The sequence below is a fragment of the Cebus imitator genome, unplaced genomic scaffold (genome assembly GCF_001604975.1).
Source record: "Cebus imitator isolate Cc_AM_T3 unplaced genomic scaffold, Cebus_imitator-1.0 Scaffold64, whole genome shotgun sequence".
Lineage (NCBI taxonomy): Eukaryota > Metazoa > Chordata > Mammalia > Primates > Cebidae > Cebus > Cebus imitator.
The window spans coordinates 3,142,935-3,162,616 of NW_016107379.1; the positions used below are offsets into that span (position 1 = coordinate 3,142,935).

At 37.7% G+C, this 19,682-nt stretch overlaps 1 protein-coding gene across 1 annotated transcript in view; it reads left to right on the forward strand.

Moving 5' to 3' along the window:
* The window catches only part of COPS4 (COP9 signalosome subunit 4), a 52,041-nt gene that overhangs the window by 21,086 nt on the left and 11,273 nt on the right, over positions 1–19,682 (forward strand). Inside the window, exons 5-9 of the mRNA XM_017530234.1 lie at positions 2,077–2,230; positions 2,402–2,552; positions 9,027–9,197; positions 16,819–16,934; positions 19,291–19,375. Of these exons, the coding sequence (XP_017385723.1) occupies positions 2,077–2,230; positions 2,402–2,552; positions 9,027–9,197; positions 16,819–16,934; positions 19,291–19,375 (677 nt within the window). The remainder of the gene's footprint in view (positions 1–2,076; positions 2,231–2,401; positions 2,553–9,026; positions 9,198–16,818; positions 16,935–19,290; positions 19,376–19,682) is intronic.

Here is a 19,682-nt window from a genome sequence, read left to right on the forward strand (position 1 = left end):
AAAAAAAAAAAAAAAATTTATAGTTCTTTATGAAACATTTCTCCTAAGTATATTGTATGAGAAGGATGAAAGGTGTGAGACTGTTGGTTATTTTATTGAAAACACTTCCTCGAGTTGGCAAGTATAAAATGGCACCAACTGTGAAGGACTTAAAAATATCTTCAGCTGCCTCTCTACTCCTTTACTCTCTACTTCACCTGTGAAGGAGGGATTCTTTCTTTGATCTTCATTAGTATTTGCAATAGTGAGGCAGACACTGCTTCAGACATCTTGCCTTTTGTGCATTATTTGTGAAATTACTAGGTAATGATGCATCTTGAAAAAGCAACCAGTTTAAAAAAAAAAAAAAAAAAAAGCCTTCATATGTAGATGTTGAATTTCGCATTTCAGGGTCCCCTTAATAATTTGAAGGGTTTTCTTGATTGCTTTGATCTTATATTTTCTCCCTAGCACAGGGCAATTGATTTATTTTCAGTGGTAGTTGAAATAAATATAAAATTATATATTGTTTTTTTCAATGGTCATAATTATCATTTTAATAGTACTCTAGCTTATCTGTGAGGAAACCAAAGAGATAAAAATATCATTGGTTTTCTAAACAAGTTAAAGTGACTAAATGTAGACTTTGAATAAATGGAAACTTTTTCTTTCAAAAAATCATTCATTCTGATTATGAAAGTAATTGATATAACAGTTACATGGCAAAAAAATTGGAAAATTCGAGTATAGTGCTATACATAGCAATTAATGTAAATTTGAATTGTGAATGGAAAACAATACAGAATATTAATATATGCAAAACAAAGTTGTGTAAATTTCTCCTCCCATTCCCTTCCCTCCCAAGTCAATAAAGTATAGAATTATTTTCAAAGCTGGGGCCAAGTGAATTATAAACTCTGTGTTCTTGCCACATGGTGGCACAACTTTTACAGATAAATCGAATTTTTCTGATAGGATTAATCTTTAATTATATGAGTTTTGAATTATGTGAGATCTTCAGTTATGTATTTCTGGCATAAAATGTGACCATGGAGATGAAGGAGAAAATGAAAACCACTTATAATCTCATTACCCACAGATAATTGCTGTTACTATTTTGATATATGTGTATAGAAATATATTTTAATAGTTTTTTACATGCTGTTGTATCTAGTTTTTTTATTTAGCAAAAATACATGGTGACTGTTATCACATAATAATGATTATAATTATACAGTATTCTACCATTTTTATGCATGACAACTTGGTCACCAATAATGTGATAATGGGTGATTTCCATTTTTTTCCTAGCATAGATATTTATAAATAACTTTACAAATGAATATCATTTTAGATGCATACGTGTGGACATCCCTGGCTATCTTTTTAGGTTTTCTTTTCTTGATTTTTTTTTTTTGAGATGAAGTCTCGCCCTGTCCCCCAGGCTGGAGTACAATGGGACGATATTGGCTCACTGCGACCTCCGCCTCCTGGGTTCAAGGGATTCTCCCGTTTCAGCCTCCTGAGTAGCTGGGATTACAAGTGTGTGCCATCACGCCTGGCTAATTTTTCGTATTTTTAGTAGAGATAGGGTTTCACCATGTTGGTCAGGCTGGTCTCAAAACTCCTGACCTCAGGTGATCCACCTGCCTCGGTCTCCCAAATTGCTGGGATTATGGGCATGAGCCACCATGCCTGGCCTTAGGACTTATTTTCTAAAGATAAATGTATAGTGGGTTAAGGGTATATGTGTTTTAAAGGATTCAACAGATGGTTGGAGAGCATATTTCCAAATTGTTTTCTAGGAAGGTTGTCTCACTAGTCGTATATGATATGCCCCTAAACTGGGAAGTTGTTCTTGTAAGAGCTTTAGCTGGTAAGATTATCTGAGGATTAAAAGCAGCTAAGATATAATGGAATCAATGATGATAAAAATTCAAGAAAACTTACTTTTTAGTTTTTGTATAATGCAGTAAAAAGTTTGATTCCCTTATGGTACCAGAATATATATGAGGCAAAAACAACATATCTTCTATTATTACTAAAATTTTCTTGACAAAATGTTGACTCATTATGTGTTTTTCTGTTACATCCTAGACAGTACAATGTAGATTATAAACTGGAGACTTACTTGAAGATTGCTAGGCTATATCTGGAGGATGATGATCCAGTCCAGGCGGAGGCTTACATAAATCGAGCATCATTGCTTCAGAATGAATCAACCAATGAACAGTTACAGATACACTATAAGGTAACAGCTGAGTTGATTTGGAATTAATTTTGTACTGGAGAAATTGTGACATACTAAGATGTTCCAGAACATCTGATAGGTGCTCTTAAATATTAGAAATTCTTTCTCTGTTTTTTTTTTTTTTTTACTCTTTTAAATTTTTCCCCTAATTGAAACATTTTCCCTCTGTAGGTATGCTATGCACGTGTTCTTGATTATAGAAGAAAATTCATTGAAGCTGCACAAAGGTACAATGAGCTCTCTTACAAGACAATAGTCCATGAAAGTGAAAGACTAGAGGCCTTAAAACATGCTTTGCACTGTACCATCTTAGCATCAGCAGGTAAACACGTAGTAATTTATGCTTAAATGAACAGTTATCTTTGCTTGATAACTTGAGGTTGTTTACTATTGGGAAATTTAACAAGGAACTATTCTTCAAAGGGATGTCTTAATACACTTATAGTAAATGTAGTTTAAGTGTTTAAATAAAAACAGAAATAAAATGATTTGTTAAAATAATTTAATGTGCTCATATCAGTCTATTATGCATATGTGTTAAGAATAGTTAAAAGAGATAATGTAAAGTTTAGTTCTAAAATTTTACTAAAGAAATGAACATCGGCTGGGCATGGTGGCTCACACCTGTTATCCCGGCACTTTGGGATGTCTAGGCAGGTGGATTACCTGAGGTCAGGAGTTCGAGATCAGCCTGACCAGCATGGTGAAACCCTGTCTCTTATAAAAATAAAAATTAAAAAAAAAAAGAAAGAAAGAAATGGATATCAAATTAAGTGAGAATTATGCAGAGTAAAACAAAAAATCTATAGATTGATGAAATGATAATTAATGTACTGCTTTTGGAATTTTTTTAAACTTTCAAACCTCAGTTTTAGATCTGGTATTCATCCTTTTCTTCAATACATGTAACAAATATTCTTTGTTTTTTTTACTAAGTTATAGCATGTAAATCACTTATGAAGTAGAAAGGGCATTAAGAGGAAATGCTAATTCTAATTCTAAACCATAGCTTTTCTTTCTTTCCTTTTTTTTTTTTTGAGAAGTAGTCTCACTCTGTCGCCCAGGCTGGAGTGCAGTGGCGCCATCTCGGCTCACCGCAACCTCTGCCTCCAAGGTTCAAGGGATTCTCCTGCTTCAGCCTCCTGAGCAGCTGGGACTACAGGTGCCTGCCGCAATACCCAGCTAATTTTTGTATTTTTAGTAGAGTTGGGGTTTCACCATGGTGGCCAGGCTGGTCTCGAACTCCTGACCTCATGATCCACCCGCCTTAGCTTCCCAAAGTGCTAGGATTACAGGTGTGAACCACCACGCCTGGCCTACCCATAGCTTTTCTTAAATCACTCTATCACCCAGGCTGGAGTGCAGTTGCACAATCACTGCTCACTACAACCTCAACCTCCTGTACTTGAGTGATCCTCCCATCTTAGCCTCCCAAGTAGCTGGAACTATAGGCACACACCACCATGCCCAGCTAATGTTTTTGTATTTTTTTTTGGGACAGAGCCTTGCTTTGTCACCAGGCGCCAGGCTGGAGTGCGGTGGCGCAATCTCAGCTCACTGCAACTTCCGTCCCCTGGGTTCAAGCAATTCTCCTGCCTCAGCCTTCCGAGTAGCTGAGGCGTGTGCCACCACCCCCAGCTAATTTTTGTATCTTAGCAGAGACGGGGTTTCACTATATTGGCCAGCATGGTCTCAATCTCTTGACCTCGTAATCCGACCGTCTCGGCCTCCCAAAGTGCTGGGATTACAGGCGTGAGCCACTGCACCTGGCTTTTTTTTGTATTTTTGTAGAGATGGAGTTTCTTCATGTTACCCAGTCTTGTTTTGGGCTCCTGGGCTCAAGTGATCCACCTGCCTTGGCCTCCCAAAGTGCTGAGATTACAGGTGTGAGCCACTACCCCCATCCCATTTTATTCTTTTTTTTTTTTTTGAGACGGAGTTTCACTTATGTTACCCAGGTTGGAGTGCAATGGCGCGATCTCAGCTCACCGCAACCTCCGCCTCCTGGGTTCAGGCAATTCTCCTGCCTCAGCCTCCTGAGTAGCTGGGATTACAGGCACGCACCACCATGCCCAGCTAATTTTTTGTATTTTTAGTAGAGATGGGGTTTCACCATGTTGACCAGGATGGTCTCGATCTCTTGACCTCGTGATCCACCCGCCTTGGCCTCCCATAGTGCTGGGATTACAGGCTTGAGCCACCGCGCCCGGCCTCCCATTTTATTCTTTATAGACTAGTAATCTTATTTATTTTATTTTTTGTTATTGAAAAGGCAGTACATGAACATGGTACTGCTTCTTTTTCTAAAGAACTTTTACCGGTTTCTTACATTTCTTTCAATACAAATGGTAGCACGGTATACACACTTTTGCAACTTGCCTTTTTATTATAACTATATACATCATCATAGTGATCTTTACATGTCAGCATATATAACTCACTCTTTTTGATTTTGTTGTCTGGCCTTATCATAATTCAGTCAGTCACAGCGCTATAGTGATTATGCACATGTATGAGTATATGTATAGGTTAACTTTCTGGATCCAGAGGTACATACTTCTGAATTTTTGATAGATGTTACACATTGCCCTGTACTGTTACACTCCAAACAGAAACATTCATGAGCTCCTGATTCCTCACACAGGGATTACCACTTTTTAAAAAAATTTTCTTTTCGCTTTTTAAAAAAATCTTTTCTGATCTGGTACATGAAAACAGTATCTCACTTTAGGTTTAATTTGCATTTATGAATCCTTGAGCATTTTTCATATGTTTAAAAAATTGTTGAAAAATCTGTATTTCTTTATTGAGTGAATTATACATTTATGTCAATTGGCCATTTTTTGAGTTGTTTGCTTTTTCTGGGTGACTTGTAAAAGCTCTTTAGATATAAAGGAAAATCAAAAATTTTCCTGACTTGTCTCCTTTTTGGTTTTATTTATGACATTTTTGCCATGCAGAACCTTTAAATTTTTACTTAATTAGGCCGGGCGCGGTGGCTCACGCCTGTAATCCCAGCACTTTGGGAGGCCGAGGTGGGTGGATCATGAGGTCAAGAGATCGAGACCATCCTGGTCAACATGGTGAAACCCCGTCTCTACTAAAAATACAAAAAAAAATTAGCCGGGCATGGTGGCGCGTGCCTGTAATCCCAGCTACTCAGGAGGTTGAGGCAGGAGAATTGCCTGAACCCAGGGGGCGGAGGTTGCGGTGAGCCGAGATCGCGCCATTGCACTCCAGCCTGGGTAACATGAGCGAAACTCCGTCTCAAAATTTTACTTAATTACATTTATTAATCTTTCTTTAATGGCTTCTGGGTTTTGTTGACTTGCTTAAAAAAGTCTTCCCTACCATGAAATGATATGTAGTTTTAAGTTCCCCCATGTTTTCTTTCAGTACTTTAGGTTCTTAAATTCCTTGGTGTCAGGACCTTTTTACACTCTGAAAAAGTATTGAGAACCAGAAAACTTTTGTTTATGTAGATTATATCTACTGATTATTAGAAATTAAGTGAGTAATTTAAGAAAATTTATTAATTTATTTTAAATTAACAGTAATAGACCCATTTCATATAAACATAAATGACATAGTTTTATGAAAAATAACTATATTTTTTCCAAAGCAAAAAATGTTACTGAGAATGGAATTGTTTTACATTTAAAATTTTTTTTCACTGTCTAGCTTAATAGGAAATAGCTCAATTCTTATAGGTACTTCCACATTCACTTCATTTTGATAGGTTGTTTTAGTTAAAGTATATGAAGAAAATTCAGCCTCACACAGACATGTAGCTGGAAAAGTTAAGCACATTTTAATCACATTTTCAGGTAATCACGGATATTCTTTGGTACTATACTTGATAGATGGTATAGTTTCTTTTTTCTTTTTTTTTTTGAGACGGAGTCTCACCGTGTTGCCCAGGCTGGGGTGCAGTGGCATGATCTCGGCTCACTGCCACCTCTGCCTCCTGAGTTTAAGCAATTCTCCTGCCTTGGCCTCCTGAGTAGCTGGTATTACAGGCATGTGCCACCATGCCTGGCCAATTTTTTAATTTTTGTGGAGACGGGGTTTCACCATGTTAGCCAGGCTGGTCTCCAACTCTTGACCTTGTGATCTGCCTGTTTTGGCCTCCCAAAGTGCTGGAATTACAGGCATGAGCCACCATGCCTGGCTGACAAATGATTGGTTTCTTACATGTTAGTAGCAATGTGGAATCTGAAACCATATCAATAAACTTTTTGTGTTCCATGATACTAAAACTTGTTCTCGCTGGGTGAGGTCGCTCATGCCTGTAATCCCAGCACTCTGGGAGGCCGAGATGGGTGGACCACAAGGTCAGGAGATTGAGACCATCCTGGCCAATATGGTGAAACCCCATCTCAAAGAAAAAACAAAAAACAAAACCCTTCTGTTCTCTACTTTCTTTTACATAATAAATTATCATCCATTAATAATCCTGCATGGGGTTGGGTGCAGTAGCTCATGCCTGTAATCCTAGCACTTTGGGAGGCCGAGGTGGGCAGATCACCTGAGGTCAGGAGTTCGAGACCAGCCTGACCAACATGGAGAAACCCCGTCTCCACTAAAAATTCAAAATTAGCTGGGCGTGGTGGCGCATGCCTGTAACCACAGCTACTTGGGAGCCTGAAGCAGGAGAATTGCTTGAACCCGGGAAGCAGAGGTTGCGGTGAGCAGAGATCACGCCATCGCACTCCAGCCTGGGCAACACAAGTGAAACTCCGTATCAAAGAAAAAAAATTAATAATAATCCTTGCTTGGGTCACTCATTACATTGTATGTTACAGAATGGTGATTTGCTGCTTCTACTGCGTGAACTTTTTTTCCCTTTTTTGTACTTTTATTTGGAACTTTTTACTTTGTACTTTTTTTTCCCTGCTTATTTTCTGTTGGTATGATATACACACAGGAAAAGTACACATGTCAAAAGTATATAGCTTGATGAATTTTCACAAACTCAGCACCTCCATGTAGTCAACATCCAGAACAAGAAACAAAATATTACCAACACCCCAGAGGCCTTTTTTATGCTTTCTACAAGTCACTAGCCCCAACTCCTAACCTTACGATAGTAATCACTATTATTAGCCTTATTTTTGTTGATAAGTGAAATCATATAGTGTATTCTTTCTTGTCTTGCTTCTTTTGCTCAGTTTTATGAAATATATCCATATGGCTATGTGTAGTTGTACTCTCTTCATTTTCCTTGTTATATAATATTCCATTGTATGAATATACCACAATTCATTTATACTAATTTCTTATTGGCTGCTAGGAATAGTACTGCTATGAACATTCTTGTATATTTGACTCACCTTTTTATTTATTCAGTGTATGACAATAAATTACAATTGTTATTCTTTTTGATGATCAAATTGTTCCAAACATGACTAGATTATGTCTTTTTTTTTTTTTTTTTTTGGAGATGAGGTCTTGCTATGTTGGCCAGGGTAGCCTCAAACTCCTGGCTTCAAGGAATCCCTCCATCTTGATCTCCCAACATGCTGGGATTACAAGCATGAGCCACCGTGCCTGGCCGATTCTGTCTTTTTGACATGGCCCCGTTAATCTTTGAATACTTCCTGCAAATCAGTAGAAAAAGATGACTTGGATTTATCTTGTGTTTTCCCCGCCTCAGACTTGAAATCAGCTATTTTTCAAGAATTCCTATCTCTTTTTAATGAGCTACCAAGATTTGGATATGTAGATATGAGTAGATATGCTCATTGCTTCTGGGTGTCATTGTGGTTAGGCTCTTTTGGTAAAAAGAGCTAGAAATATATTTAAAAAGAAAAAGGTCATTGATAGGATCATTTTAATGAGTTTGATTTTTTAATGTCATCAGTTGTCACTAAAGGTCCTAGAAAATATAAATTGAAACTATGAATATTAAGTTTCCTATCAGATATTTTTTCATCTTTTGTAAATTTTTAATTAACAAAATAATGAATGTTTATTATAGAAATACAAATAAGAAAAGGAAAATAGAAATCATTTGTTCTTCCAACCACTTGTAACATTTTGGCATCTATCCCAAATTTTTCGTGGATGGCTATATAGTTGCTCCTCTTTATCTGTGGATTCCATGTTTCTAAATTTTCCTCCTTGCTAAAATTTATTCATAATTTCAAAGTCAATACTTGGAGCACTTCCACAGTCCTTTGCAGATATGTGCAGGGTGGCAAAATATTTGAATGTCCTGACACATGTTTCCACTTGAGGTTGAACATGCAGATTCCCTGCTTGCTGTTTTACTTTTATAATGTACACAGATGTCCTTTTCATGATCTGTTTAAGATCACGTTGTTCACACTTTTGTTCTGTTGTCAGTGATTTTGCTGTTTAAAATGGCAGCAGGCCATAGTGCTGAAGTGCTGTCTGGGAGGTGTTCTTAAGCGCCTTATGGAGAAAATATGTGTGTTAGATAGCTTCATTTATGTATGATTTATAGTGTTGGCCGTGAGTTCAATGTTAATGAATCAACAGTATATATTAAATAGGATGTCTTTAAACAGAAACACACATAAAACAAGGTTACAGATTAATTGGCAGACAAAAATGTTGTGACCAGATGCTCACAAGAACCTAACCTTATATTCCCATAGGAGTAGCAGGTTGGTGTTTGATAATTCAGCGTTGTCAGTGACTACAGACCATAATTACCATGAATAATGAGTATTGACTGTATATTTAGTAGGCAAAAATGAAGTTGTAAGATAGATTTTTTTTTTCTGATGAAACATGGTAAAAACATTTGATGCTCATTTGTTTCCTTTAGGACAGCAGCGTTCTCGGATGCTAGCTACTCTTTTTAAGGATGAAAGGTGCCAGCAACTTGCTGCCTATGGGATACTAGAGAAAATGTACCTGGATAGGATCATCAGGGGAAATCAGCTTCAAGAATTCGCTGCCATGCTGATGCCTCACCAAAAAGCAACTACAGCTGATGGTAATGATCATGTCTTATGTGTATATGGTAGTCAGTATTTAGGCACAGACTAGTGGAAATCATGTTAAATTAGAAGCATCTTGCTGTCTTTTAATAATAATTTTATATAACATTTCCTCATTAAAAAAAGGAATTATTTTTATTTTTTATTTTCTTTTGAGATAAGAGTTTCACTCTTATTGCCCAGGCTGGAGTGCAATGGTACAGTCTTGGCTCATTACAACCTTCGCCTCCCAGGTTCAAGCAATTCTCCTACCTCTGCCTCCTGAGTAGCTGGGATTACAGGCATGTGCCACCACACCCAGCTAATTTTGTATTTTTAGTAGAGACAGGGTTTCACCATTTTGGCCAGGCTGGTCGTGAACTCCTGGTCTCAAGTGATCCGCTTGCCTCAGCCTTGCAAAGTGCTGGGATTACAGGTGTGAGCCACTGTGCCTGGCTAAAAAGAGGAATTATTGACTGAAGATAAGTGCCTACAGATCTTGGGCTTATGGTATTAAAAATAATAGCCCTGTCATAAAGTACTTTGTGAAATAATGCATTTTTTGGAAACTGTAAAAGCAGAAAAATTATAGACTATGCTTATAATGCCTGACTTAAAAAAATACTCAAACCATTTGTAAGTAACTTAAGCGTCATCTGCCAGGCGCAGTGGCTCATGCCTGTAATCCCAACACTTTGGGAGGCTGAGGCGGGTGGATCACCTAAGATTAGGAGTTTGAGACCAGCCTGGGCAACATGGTGAAACTCCATCTCTACTAATAATACAAAAATTAGCTGGGTGTGGTGGCAGGTGCCTATAATCCCAGCTACTCAGGAGGCTGAAGTGTGACAATCACTTGAACCCAGCAGGCGGAGGTTGCAGTGAGTCAAGATCGTTCCAGTAGACTCCAGCCTAGGCGACAAGAGCCAAAAAATTAATCTTAGCGTTAAATTATAACAGAACATAATTATCCTGTTCTATGTTAGAGCAAAATTTGGCTTAGTAGTTTGTCCCAAGGTTACTCAGTGTAAAGTGTTGCCAATAGGAATAGAACTAACTGTTTTATCTCCTAGTTAAGGGCGATGTGGGATGTATTTGCTTAAGTCACACTGCCTTGGCCAGGAAAGAATAGTTACTTCTTCATAACATATATTTTTATCTAGGATTGTCTACAGAGGTTTTAAAGTAGTTTGTAATGATAACTCACACAATAATAAAAATACAGATGTAGGACAACCAGAAACATGCAAAAGGTCAAGAGCAATATGCATATCTGGGCTTGGCACGGTGGCTCATGCCTGTAATCCCAGCACTTTGTAAGGCCAAGGTGGGCAGATCACCTGAGGTCAGGAGTTTGAGACCAGCCTGGCCAACATGGTGAAACCCCATCTCTATTAAAAATACAAAAATGAGCCAGGTGTTGTGGCAGGTGCCTGTAATCCCAGCTACTCGGGAGGCTGAGGAAGGAAATTGCTTGAACCTGGAGGTTGCGGTGAGCCAAGACTGCACAACTGCACTCCAGCTTGGGCAACAGAGCAAGATGCTGTCTCAAAAAAAAAAAAAAAGAATATGCAGATCTGTTAGACTCACTGCCTTGGGTTCATTGTCATCCTATAGAGAAGAGAAATTAGCTGTAAAGAGTCATTTATGTAGAGGCTGAATGAAGGATGTACACGTCACGCAAATTTACTGTCCTGAGTTAAACCAGACCAGTGAAGGCATTGTATTGACCTCCCATTGAGTTGCTTTCATTTAATTACATGTTAAGAAGCAAGTCAGTTGATTCTCATCTTTCTATCTGAAGGAGACTTTTTATTTCCATAGGATATTTTTTATGTATATCCTTAGGAAAAATTCCTTTCTGGCCTTAATCTTAGTTGTGATTCTTCTGAGCAATTTGTTTTTTACCTTATTTAAACACACTGTGAATTGATAAACTCATTGATTTTCTTATTTTGGCTGGCTGCTAGAAAGCTTCAAATTAAATTTGTGGCCTACCTGTGAATAGTATGTATGTATTTTCATTGTTGCTACTCCTGGTTCTCCTTTTTACTTTTAAATTCTTTTAAAGTAAAATTTACTGTTAATTTTACTTTTAAAGTCTGCATATTCTGGACAGCTATACGTTCTTTTTGAAAGATGTCTGCTACACAATTCAAAGGCGAGACAAACTTTTAAAATTTTCCAGAATTGATATAATTGGGCTTCAGATTTGACTTGAGCTTTCTGACCATGAGAGAAAAGTGAAAATATATAATTAATTTGATAATTGTTTTCAGAAAAGAAACATATTTACTAGGATCTCTGTGGAGCAAGTGATTGTCACCTGGGACTGTATATTGGGGAAAGATGTTTGTTTTCTTCCTCTTCCATTTTAAACCTTACTGTTTCTCTTAGACATTTTTGGGCATTTTTGCATAAGGTATTACAACCCTAGGCTAGCAAGTTTTTTTTAAAAAAAATTACATTTCAGTGGTTTTTGGTATATTATCAGTTGTGCAATATCACTATTGCCGGCTTTCTGCTCTGTAGATTTGTCTATTTTCGTCATTTAATATAAATGGAATCCTACAAAATAAGGCCTTTTGTGACTGGCTTCTTTCACTTAGCATAATTTTTCCAAGATTCATTCATGTTTTAATATGGATCAGCACTTCGTTCCTTTTTATTGCCAAATAAATTATATGGATGTACCATCTTGTTTATTCATCAGTTTGTAGACATTGAGGTTGTTTACACTTTGGGACTGTTAATAATGTTACTATGAACATTCATATAAAAGGTTTTTTTTTTTTTCTTTTTGAGACAGGGTCTCACTCTGTGGCCTAGGCTGGAGTGCAGTGGTAGCATCATGGCTTACTGCTGCAGCCTTGATCTCTCAGGCTTAGATGATCCTCCCACCTCAGCCTTCCAGGTAGCCAGGCATGCACTACCATACCTGGCTAATTTTTTGTATTGTTTGCAGAGTCAGGGTTTTGCCATGTTGCGCACGCTGGCCTTCAATTCTTGGACTGAAGCGATCCACCCATCTCTGCCTCCCAAAATACTGGAATTACAGGGATGAGCCACTCTGTCCAGCTGATGTAAAAGTTTTTGTAAGGATATAGGTTTTTATTCTCTTGAGTATGTACCTAGGAATGGAATTACTGAGTTATATAATAACTCTGTGTTTATTAGGCTTTTAGGGAGCTGCCAGACTGTTTTCCAAAGCAGTTGCTCCATTTTATAGTTCCTCCACCTGTGTGCGAAGGTTCCAATTTCTCCGCATTCTCATCCACACTTAGTATTTTGAGACAGAGTCTCACTCTGTTACCTAGGCTGGTACAGTGGCACAGTCACGGCTCGCTACAGCTCGACTGCCTATGTTCAAATGATCTTTCCATCTCAGCCTCCTGAGTAGGTGGGACTACTGGTATATGCCATCATGCCCAGATAATTTTTGTATCTTGTAGAGACAGAGTCTCATTTTGTTGCCTAAATTGTTTTTGAACTGCTTGGGCCTAGTCCTAGGCCTCCCAAAGTGTTGGGATTGCAGGCATAAGCCATCATGCCCCGTCCTCTCTGCACTTATTATTATGTGCCTTTTTAAGTTAGGCATTCTAGTGTGATTTTGATTTGCATTTTCCTGATAGGTAGTTATGTTGAATACCTTTTCATGTGCTAACTGGCCATTTGTGTATCTTCTTCAGAGGAATGTCTGTTCAAATCCTTTGCCAATTTTTAAATTAGGTTGTCATTTTATCATAGAATTGTAAGAATTCTTTATGTAGTTTAGATACAAGTCTCTTATTAGTAAAGGATTACGAATGTTTTCTCCCATTCTGTGTGTTATCTCTTCACTTTTTTGGTGATATCCTTTGAAACACAAAAGTTTTAAATTTTGAAGTACAGTTTATTTGTTTTTGTTGTTGTTGTGTGATAGTTAGGTGTCATATTGAAGAAATCACTGCCTAATCCAAGGTCATGAAGAAAACTTGCTTTGTTTTATTCTAAAAGTTTTATAGTTCTAGCACTTACATTTAGATCTTTGATTCATTTTGAGTTAATTTTTGCATGTTGTGTGAGGTAGGGGTCCAACTTTATTCTTTAGCATGTGGATATCCAGTTGACCCAGCGCTATTTGTTGAAAAGACTGTTACTTTTGCCCCTTTGAATTGTCATGGCACCCTTGCTTATCATCAGTCAATCGTAAATGTGAGCGTTTATTTATGGACCCTCAATTCTATTCCACTAATACATATGTCTATCTTTATGCAAGCACTATACTGTTTTGGTTGCTGTATCTGCGTAGGAAATTTTGAAATTGGGATGTGTGAATCCAACTTTGTTCTTTTTAAAGATTGTTTTAGCTTTTTTTGGTCCCTTGAATTTCCTTATGAGTTTTGGTGTCAGCTTGTCAATTTCTGCAAAGAAACCAGCTAGGATATTCATAGTGGAACTGCATTAAATCTGTAGATCAAATTGAGGACCATTGCCATCTTGACTATTTTAGACTTCTATGTTTTTCTGTTTATTTAAATCTTCTTTAATTTCTTTCAACGTTTTATACTTTGTAGACTATAATGTTTGCATTTTTATTCCTAAGAACTTTGCCCTTTTTGATGCTGTTTTAGATAAAATTATTTTCTTAATTTCATTTTCTGCCTGTTCGTTGAGGGTATATAGAAATATACTTGATTTTTGTGGATACATAGATTTTTATAACTTCTACCTTTGGGGAATTTTACGTCTGCCACTACTAAGCACTGTTTATATTTTTGAACTACTAAATGAGTGTAGTAATAATTTTCCACTTATCCCATAGATAATTTTGAGAAATAAGATTTCTAAAAAGTTAACTACAACATTTTTATTTTCTCCCTTCCCACCTAAAGAAGCAGTCTTTTTTTTTTTTTCCTTTTGAGACAGAGTTTTGCTCTTGTTGCCCAGGCTGCAGTGCAATGGCACGATCTCTGTTCACCCCAATCTCTGCCTCCCGGATTCAAGCAATTTTCCTGCCTCAGCCTCCTGAGTAGCTGGGATTACAGGCATGCCCCACCATGCCTGGCTAATTTTGTATTTTCAGTAGAGATGGGTTTCTCCTCGTTAGTCAGGTTGGTCTAGAACTCCTGACCTCAGGTGATCCACCTGCCTCTGCCTCCCAAAATGTTGGAATTATAGGCGTGAGCCACCGTGCCCACCATACAATCTTTTAAACTGGATATACTGCTGTACCATGTATATATATATATATATGGCTGGGCACAGTGGCTCACGCCTGTAATCCCAGCACTTTGGGAGGCTAAGGTGGGAGCGTTGCTTGAGCCTGGGAGTTTCAGACGAGCCTGTGCAACATAGTGAGGCCTCAGCTCTACAAAATATAAAGAAAAACAGCCAGGCATGGTGGTGTATGCCTGTGGTTCTAGCAATTGGGGAGGCTGAGGTGGGAGGATTGCTTGAGCCCAGGAGGTCAAGGCTGCAGTGAGACGTGATTGCCCCAGGCACAAAAAAATTGTGATAGAATATATATAACATAAAAATTCCCATTTTAATCATTTTTAGGTGTACAGTTCTGTGGCATTAAGTACTTTCACATTGTTGTGCAACCATCACCAACATCCATTTCCAGACCTTTTACATTTTCCCAACTGAAACTCTGTACCTATTAAACTCCTTATTCTTGCCTCCCCTCTGCCTGCTGTACTGATAGATTGGGAGAGGAACCAACTGAGGAGAGTTTTTATTCTTTTTCCTTTTTTTTTGTTAGTCACAGTTGTGCTCTGTTGCCCAGGTTAGAGTGCAGTGGTGCAATCATGGCCTGCTGCAGGCTGGAACAAAGTGGCTGGAAGTACACCATGCCTGGTTAATTTTTTAATCACCATGCTTGGTTAATTTTTTAATTTTTTAATCACTGTGCCCGGTTACTTTTTTAGTTTTTTGTAGAGTTGGGGTCTCACTATGTTGCCCAGGCTACTCTTGAACTCCTGGCCTGAAGCAATCCTCCCACCTCAGCCTTCCAAAGCACTGGGATTACAGATATGAGCCACTGTGCCTGGCTATGCAGTCCTTTTTTTTTTTTTTTGAGACAGGGTCTCGCTCTTTTGCCCAGGCTGGGGCTGGCATGATGCCACATCTCACTGCAGCCTTGACCTCTTGGGCTTAAATGATCCCTCCACCTCTACCTCCACCTCCCCAGTAGCTTGGACTATAGGCGTGTGCCACCACACCCTGCTAATCTTTGAATTCTTTTGTAGAGACAGGGTCTTTCCATGTTGCCCAGACTGGTCTTGAACTCCTGTGCTCAAGCAGTCCTCTCGTCTTGGCTTCCCAAAGTGCTGGGATTACATGGGTAATTACTGTGCAGTAATTACATGGTAATTACTGTGCCTGGCTGCTTTTTTGAACATATTAAATTTGAGATATTTGTAAATTACTGAATTGGAGATTTAATTTAGGTAGGTATGTCTGAGTTCAAAAGGGAGATTTAGATTAGAAGTATGTATCTCACCATTATCAGCATTTTGATGGTATTGAGACAATGTTGGGTAAAAAGAGATCCAGGTGCAAAATTAAGCCCTCTAATATTCGAGATAAGGAAAAGAAGGAGGAACCAGCAAGGGAGAGTAGGAGATAGCAGTTGAGTGAAAAACTAGCAGATCATGGGCGGAATTCTGGAAAAGGAGAAATGAGGCATTATAAGAAAAAGGCGTTCTCAGAATACTTCTCTTGAAGTTTCTAAGTATATTTTGTCCCCTGAATCCATTATGGTAGTAAGTATTCAGAAGAAATATGTAAGCACTTGGTGAGCCCAGTGATCTAATACATTCAAAGTGGGATCTTGGGTCCAGTATGTTATCAGGTACCGTATGATCTCACCTAAAAGAGGATTCTATGCCTGATCTCTCTGGAAGGTTAGCCTGATCGTGCCTTCTGGATATTTCTCACATTTGCCTTGGTTTGATGCTTGTGGAGTGCTCAAAAGAATAGACATCAGACAGTTTATCAGGCTTGCAGAACAGGTTGCATGATTGTTGTGCTGCTGCTTGCTAGTAAAAGTTTGTTTGTAGAAAGAAAAGTTAATGGGCCAGATGCCTCAGTTCATGCCTGTAATGGCAGCACATTTGGAGGTCCATGTGGGTAGATCACTTGAAGCCAGGTGAGAGCAGCCTGGCCAACATGGTGAAACCCTGTCCCTACTAAAAATACAAAAAATTAGCTGGGTGTGGTGGTGTGCACCTGTAGTCCCAGCTACTTGGGAGACTGAGGCACAAGAATCACTTGAACCTGGGAGGCAGAGTTGCAGTGAGCAGAGATCGTGCCACTGTACTCCAGTCTGGGCAACAGAGTGAAACTCTGTTTCAAAAAAACAAAAAATTAATGAATTTGATAGCATAAAGAAGCAAAATTCCAAACCCAAATGGTTAGATTTATTTACTTAGTTAATAATTATTTGCCCATCACTCATTTGCTAAATGTTACTTCTATTTAATTGTACATTAATGAAACTGTATCATACATTGGTTACTTTTAAAATTTTGATCAGAGGAGTAAAGAGGATGAGTTATTACATGCCTAGAAATTTTCTGAAAAAATGATGCATCTTTTTAGAGTGTAAAACTAGTTTCAAACTTGTAACCATCTTATTTATGTTTGTTTAAGGTTCCAGCATCTTGGACAGAGCTGTTATTGAACACAATTTGTTGTCTGCAAGTAAATTATATAATAATATTACCTTCGAAGAACTTGGAGCTCTTTTAGAGATTCCTGCGGCTAAGGTATTTTCTTGATTCCAATACATAAAAAGGAAGTTAAGAGATGTAACTATTAAGATAATAAGAAAATAAAATATATAATTGATAAATGTTGGAAACAACAGAATGACACATAAAAAGCCACAAGTAAATGTAAATAAATTATTTAACTGTTAAAATAGGCCTAGTGTTTATTAGTGTAATTGTCTTAGTGTAACTGTTTTTGGTGTTTTAATTAGTGTAATTGTTTTTGGTGTTTTTTGTGTTTTGTGACAAGGTGACCTAGAATAGAAATCTTCCAGGAGTTTCAGGTTATGACACCCATTTTCTGAGAATATCTTTGTTTGGTGTCTGTTTAAATCTACTGTATAGTAGTTTTTGATTTCTGACTAAGATTTTGATAAATGCCTTACTTTTTTGTGCCCTAGATTGACTTATAGTTTAAATGCTTCATCTTTTTCAGAGAATGATATGGTAATACTCCAGGCTATTTCCAATCTTCTGTGCTTGGATTTAACTTAAGAAGTTGACTGATTTACTAGGGAACTTAATTTTATTGTTAGTCATAGGGCTTGGTTGGCTGTGTATACATTTCAACAAAGTACCAATGGCATTTATTTTTTATTTTTAAATTTTTTATCCAATAAGAATGAGCTTGGAAAGCATTTACAATGTGTTGCAGGTATCATTTACAAAATATTCTCTTAATTTTAAATAAAATTAAGCAGTCAGTCCGGGCGCGGTGGCTCAAGCCTGTAATCCCAGCACTGTGGGAGGCCGAGGCGGGTGGATCACGAGGTCAAGAGATCGAGACCATCCTGGTCAACATGGTGAAACCCCGTCTCTACTAAAAATACAACACTCAGTCCGGGCGCGGTGGCTCAAGCCTGTAATCCCAGCACTTTGGGAGGCCGAGGCGGGTGGATCACAAGGTCAAGAGATCGAGACCATCCTGGTCAACATGGTGAAACCCTGTCTCTACTAAAAATACAAAAAATTAGCTGGGCATGGTGGCGCATGCCTGTAATCCCAGCTACTCAGGAGGCTGAGGCAGGAGAATTGCCTGAACCCAGGAGGCGGAGGTTGCGGTGAGCCGAGATCGCGCCATTGCACTCCAGCCTGGGTAACAAGAGCGAAACTCCGTCTCAAAAAAAAATAAATAAAAAATAAAAATAAAAAAATAAAATAAAATAAAATTAAGCTGTCAACCTGACTTTTAGCTAATTTGTAAACCTTAAAAGTTATATAGTTACATTCATACAGTCACATTCCCTTTTCTCTGGCAATGAAATTTTTTTGTCTATCTGTTTGTTTTGTTTTTAGAGACAGGGTCTTGCCCTGTAACCCAGGTTGGAGTGCAGTGGTTCGATCATAGCCTACTGCTACCTCAGATTCGTGGGTTCAAGCAATCTTCCTGCCTCAGCCTCCCAAATAGCTGGTACTACAAGTACATATCACCACACCTGGCTAATTTTTTTTTTTTTTTTTTAAAGAAACATGTTGCCCAGGCTGCTCTTGAACTCCTGGTCTCAAGTGATCCTCCTGCCTCAGTCTCCTAAAGTGCTGGGATTACAGGCATGAGCCACTGTAACGGCAATGAAATTTTAATTAGAATTTTCTAACAATTCTGTCACTTGTACACATTCAATACACAGTAAAGGAGGAACAATTTGGGAGTCAAGGTTTAAGTTACTGTTAAAATATACTTTCTTCTTGAGACTTTAAGGTATGATCTCTTGCTAAGACTATTGGAGGTGAATATATTTTTAACAATAAATGCTAGTCACAGTCTGTTCAGGAGTGATAGGATTGATTGTGAAGATGGTCAGAATTAATAAATGACCAGGTTAATAAATGACAATCCAGTTTGCTTATGCATAGTAAACACTAAATATATCTTTAAGAGTTAGGTAGCCGACCTTTTACTTCCTTTTAATTGTCTTTTAAATTCTTTGAATTTGTTTTTGAATTTCAACATCTATTCTTCCTTTCAATTTTTAAAGTTTCTGAGGTAGCAAATACTGTGGAAATTGAAATAAAATAAAAACTAGTTTGTTTGGGTTTTTTTAGAGGTGTGGATCCCAGTAAGAAGAAAAATTGATCATTTGCATTTGAGCAGAGAAGAAAATGGTAAAAAAGTTATATTCTTGTCCAAAATCTCACAAGGAAAACAGATCCCAATTAACTTAAAATAATGGCTATGCGCAGCAAGAATTGAGAAATAGACAAATTTACAAGATTTTCTCTTCTAGTGGCAGGTGAACATATATGTAAAGTTTAGTGATGTTAGTTAAACCAGAAGCTTTCAGTTCTCTTATCATATGTAAATAACTAAAAGATATGATCAAGTTTCTCAGAGTTTTTTTTTCCTCTCCAATAGGCAGAAAAGATAGCATCTCAAATGATAACAGAAGGACGTATGAATGGATTTATTGACCAGATTGATGGCATAGTTCATTTTGAAAGTAAGAGGTTTTGTATATTTCTGTCATAATGAAATAGCAGTGAACTGTTGTTATATTTATGATTAAAACATGTTGGACAGTTTCCTTTGATTCAGAATCTTACTACTGGAATGAACTTATTTCCCAAAGAAATAATTTAAAATAATTTTTAAGAAGTTATATTCATGAGCCTGGTGATGGTGGCTCATGCCTGTAGTCCCAGCACTTTCAGAGGCTGAGGCAGGCAGATCACTTGAGTTCAGGAGTTTGAGATCAGTCTGGCCAACATGGTGAAACCCTGTCTCTACTAAAAATACAAAAATTAGCC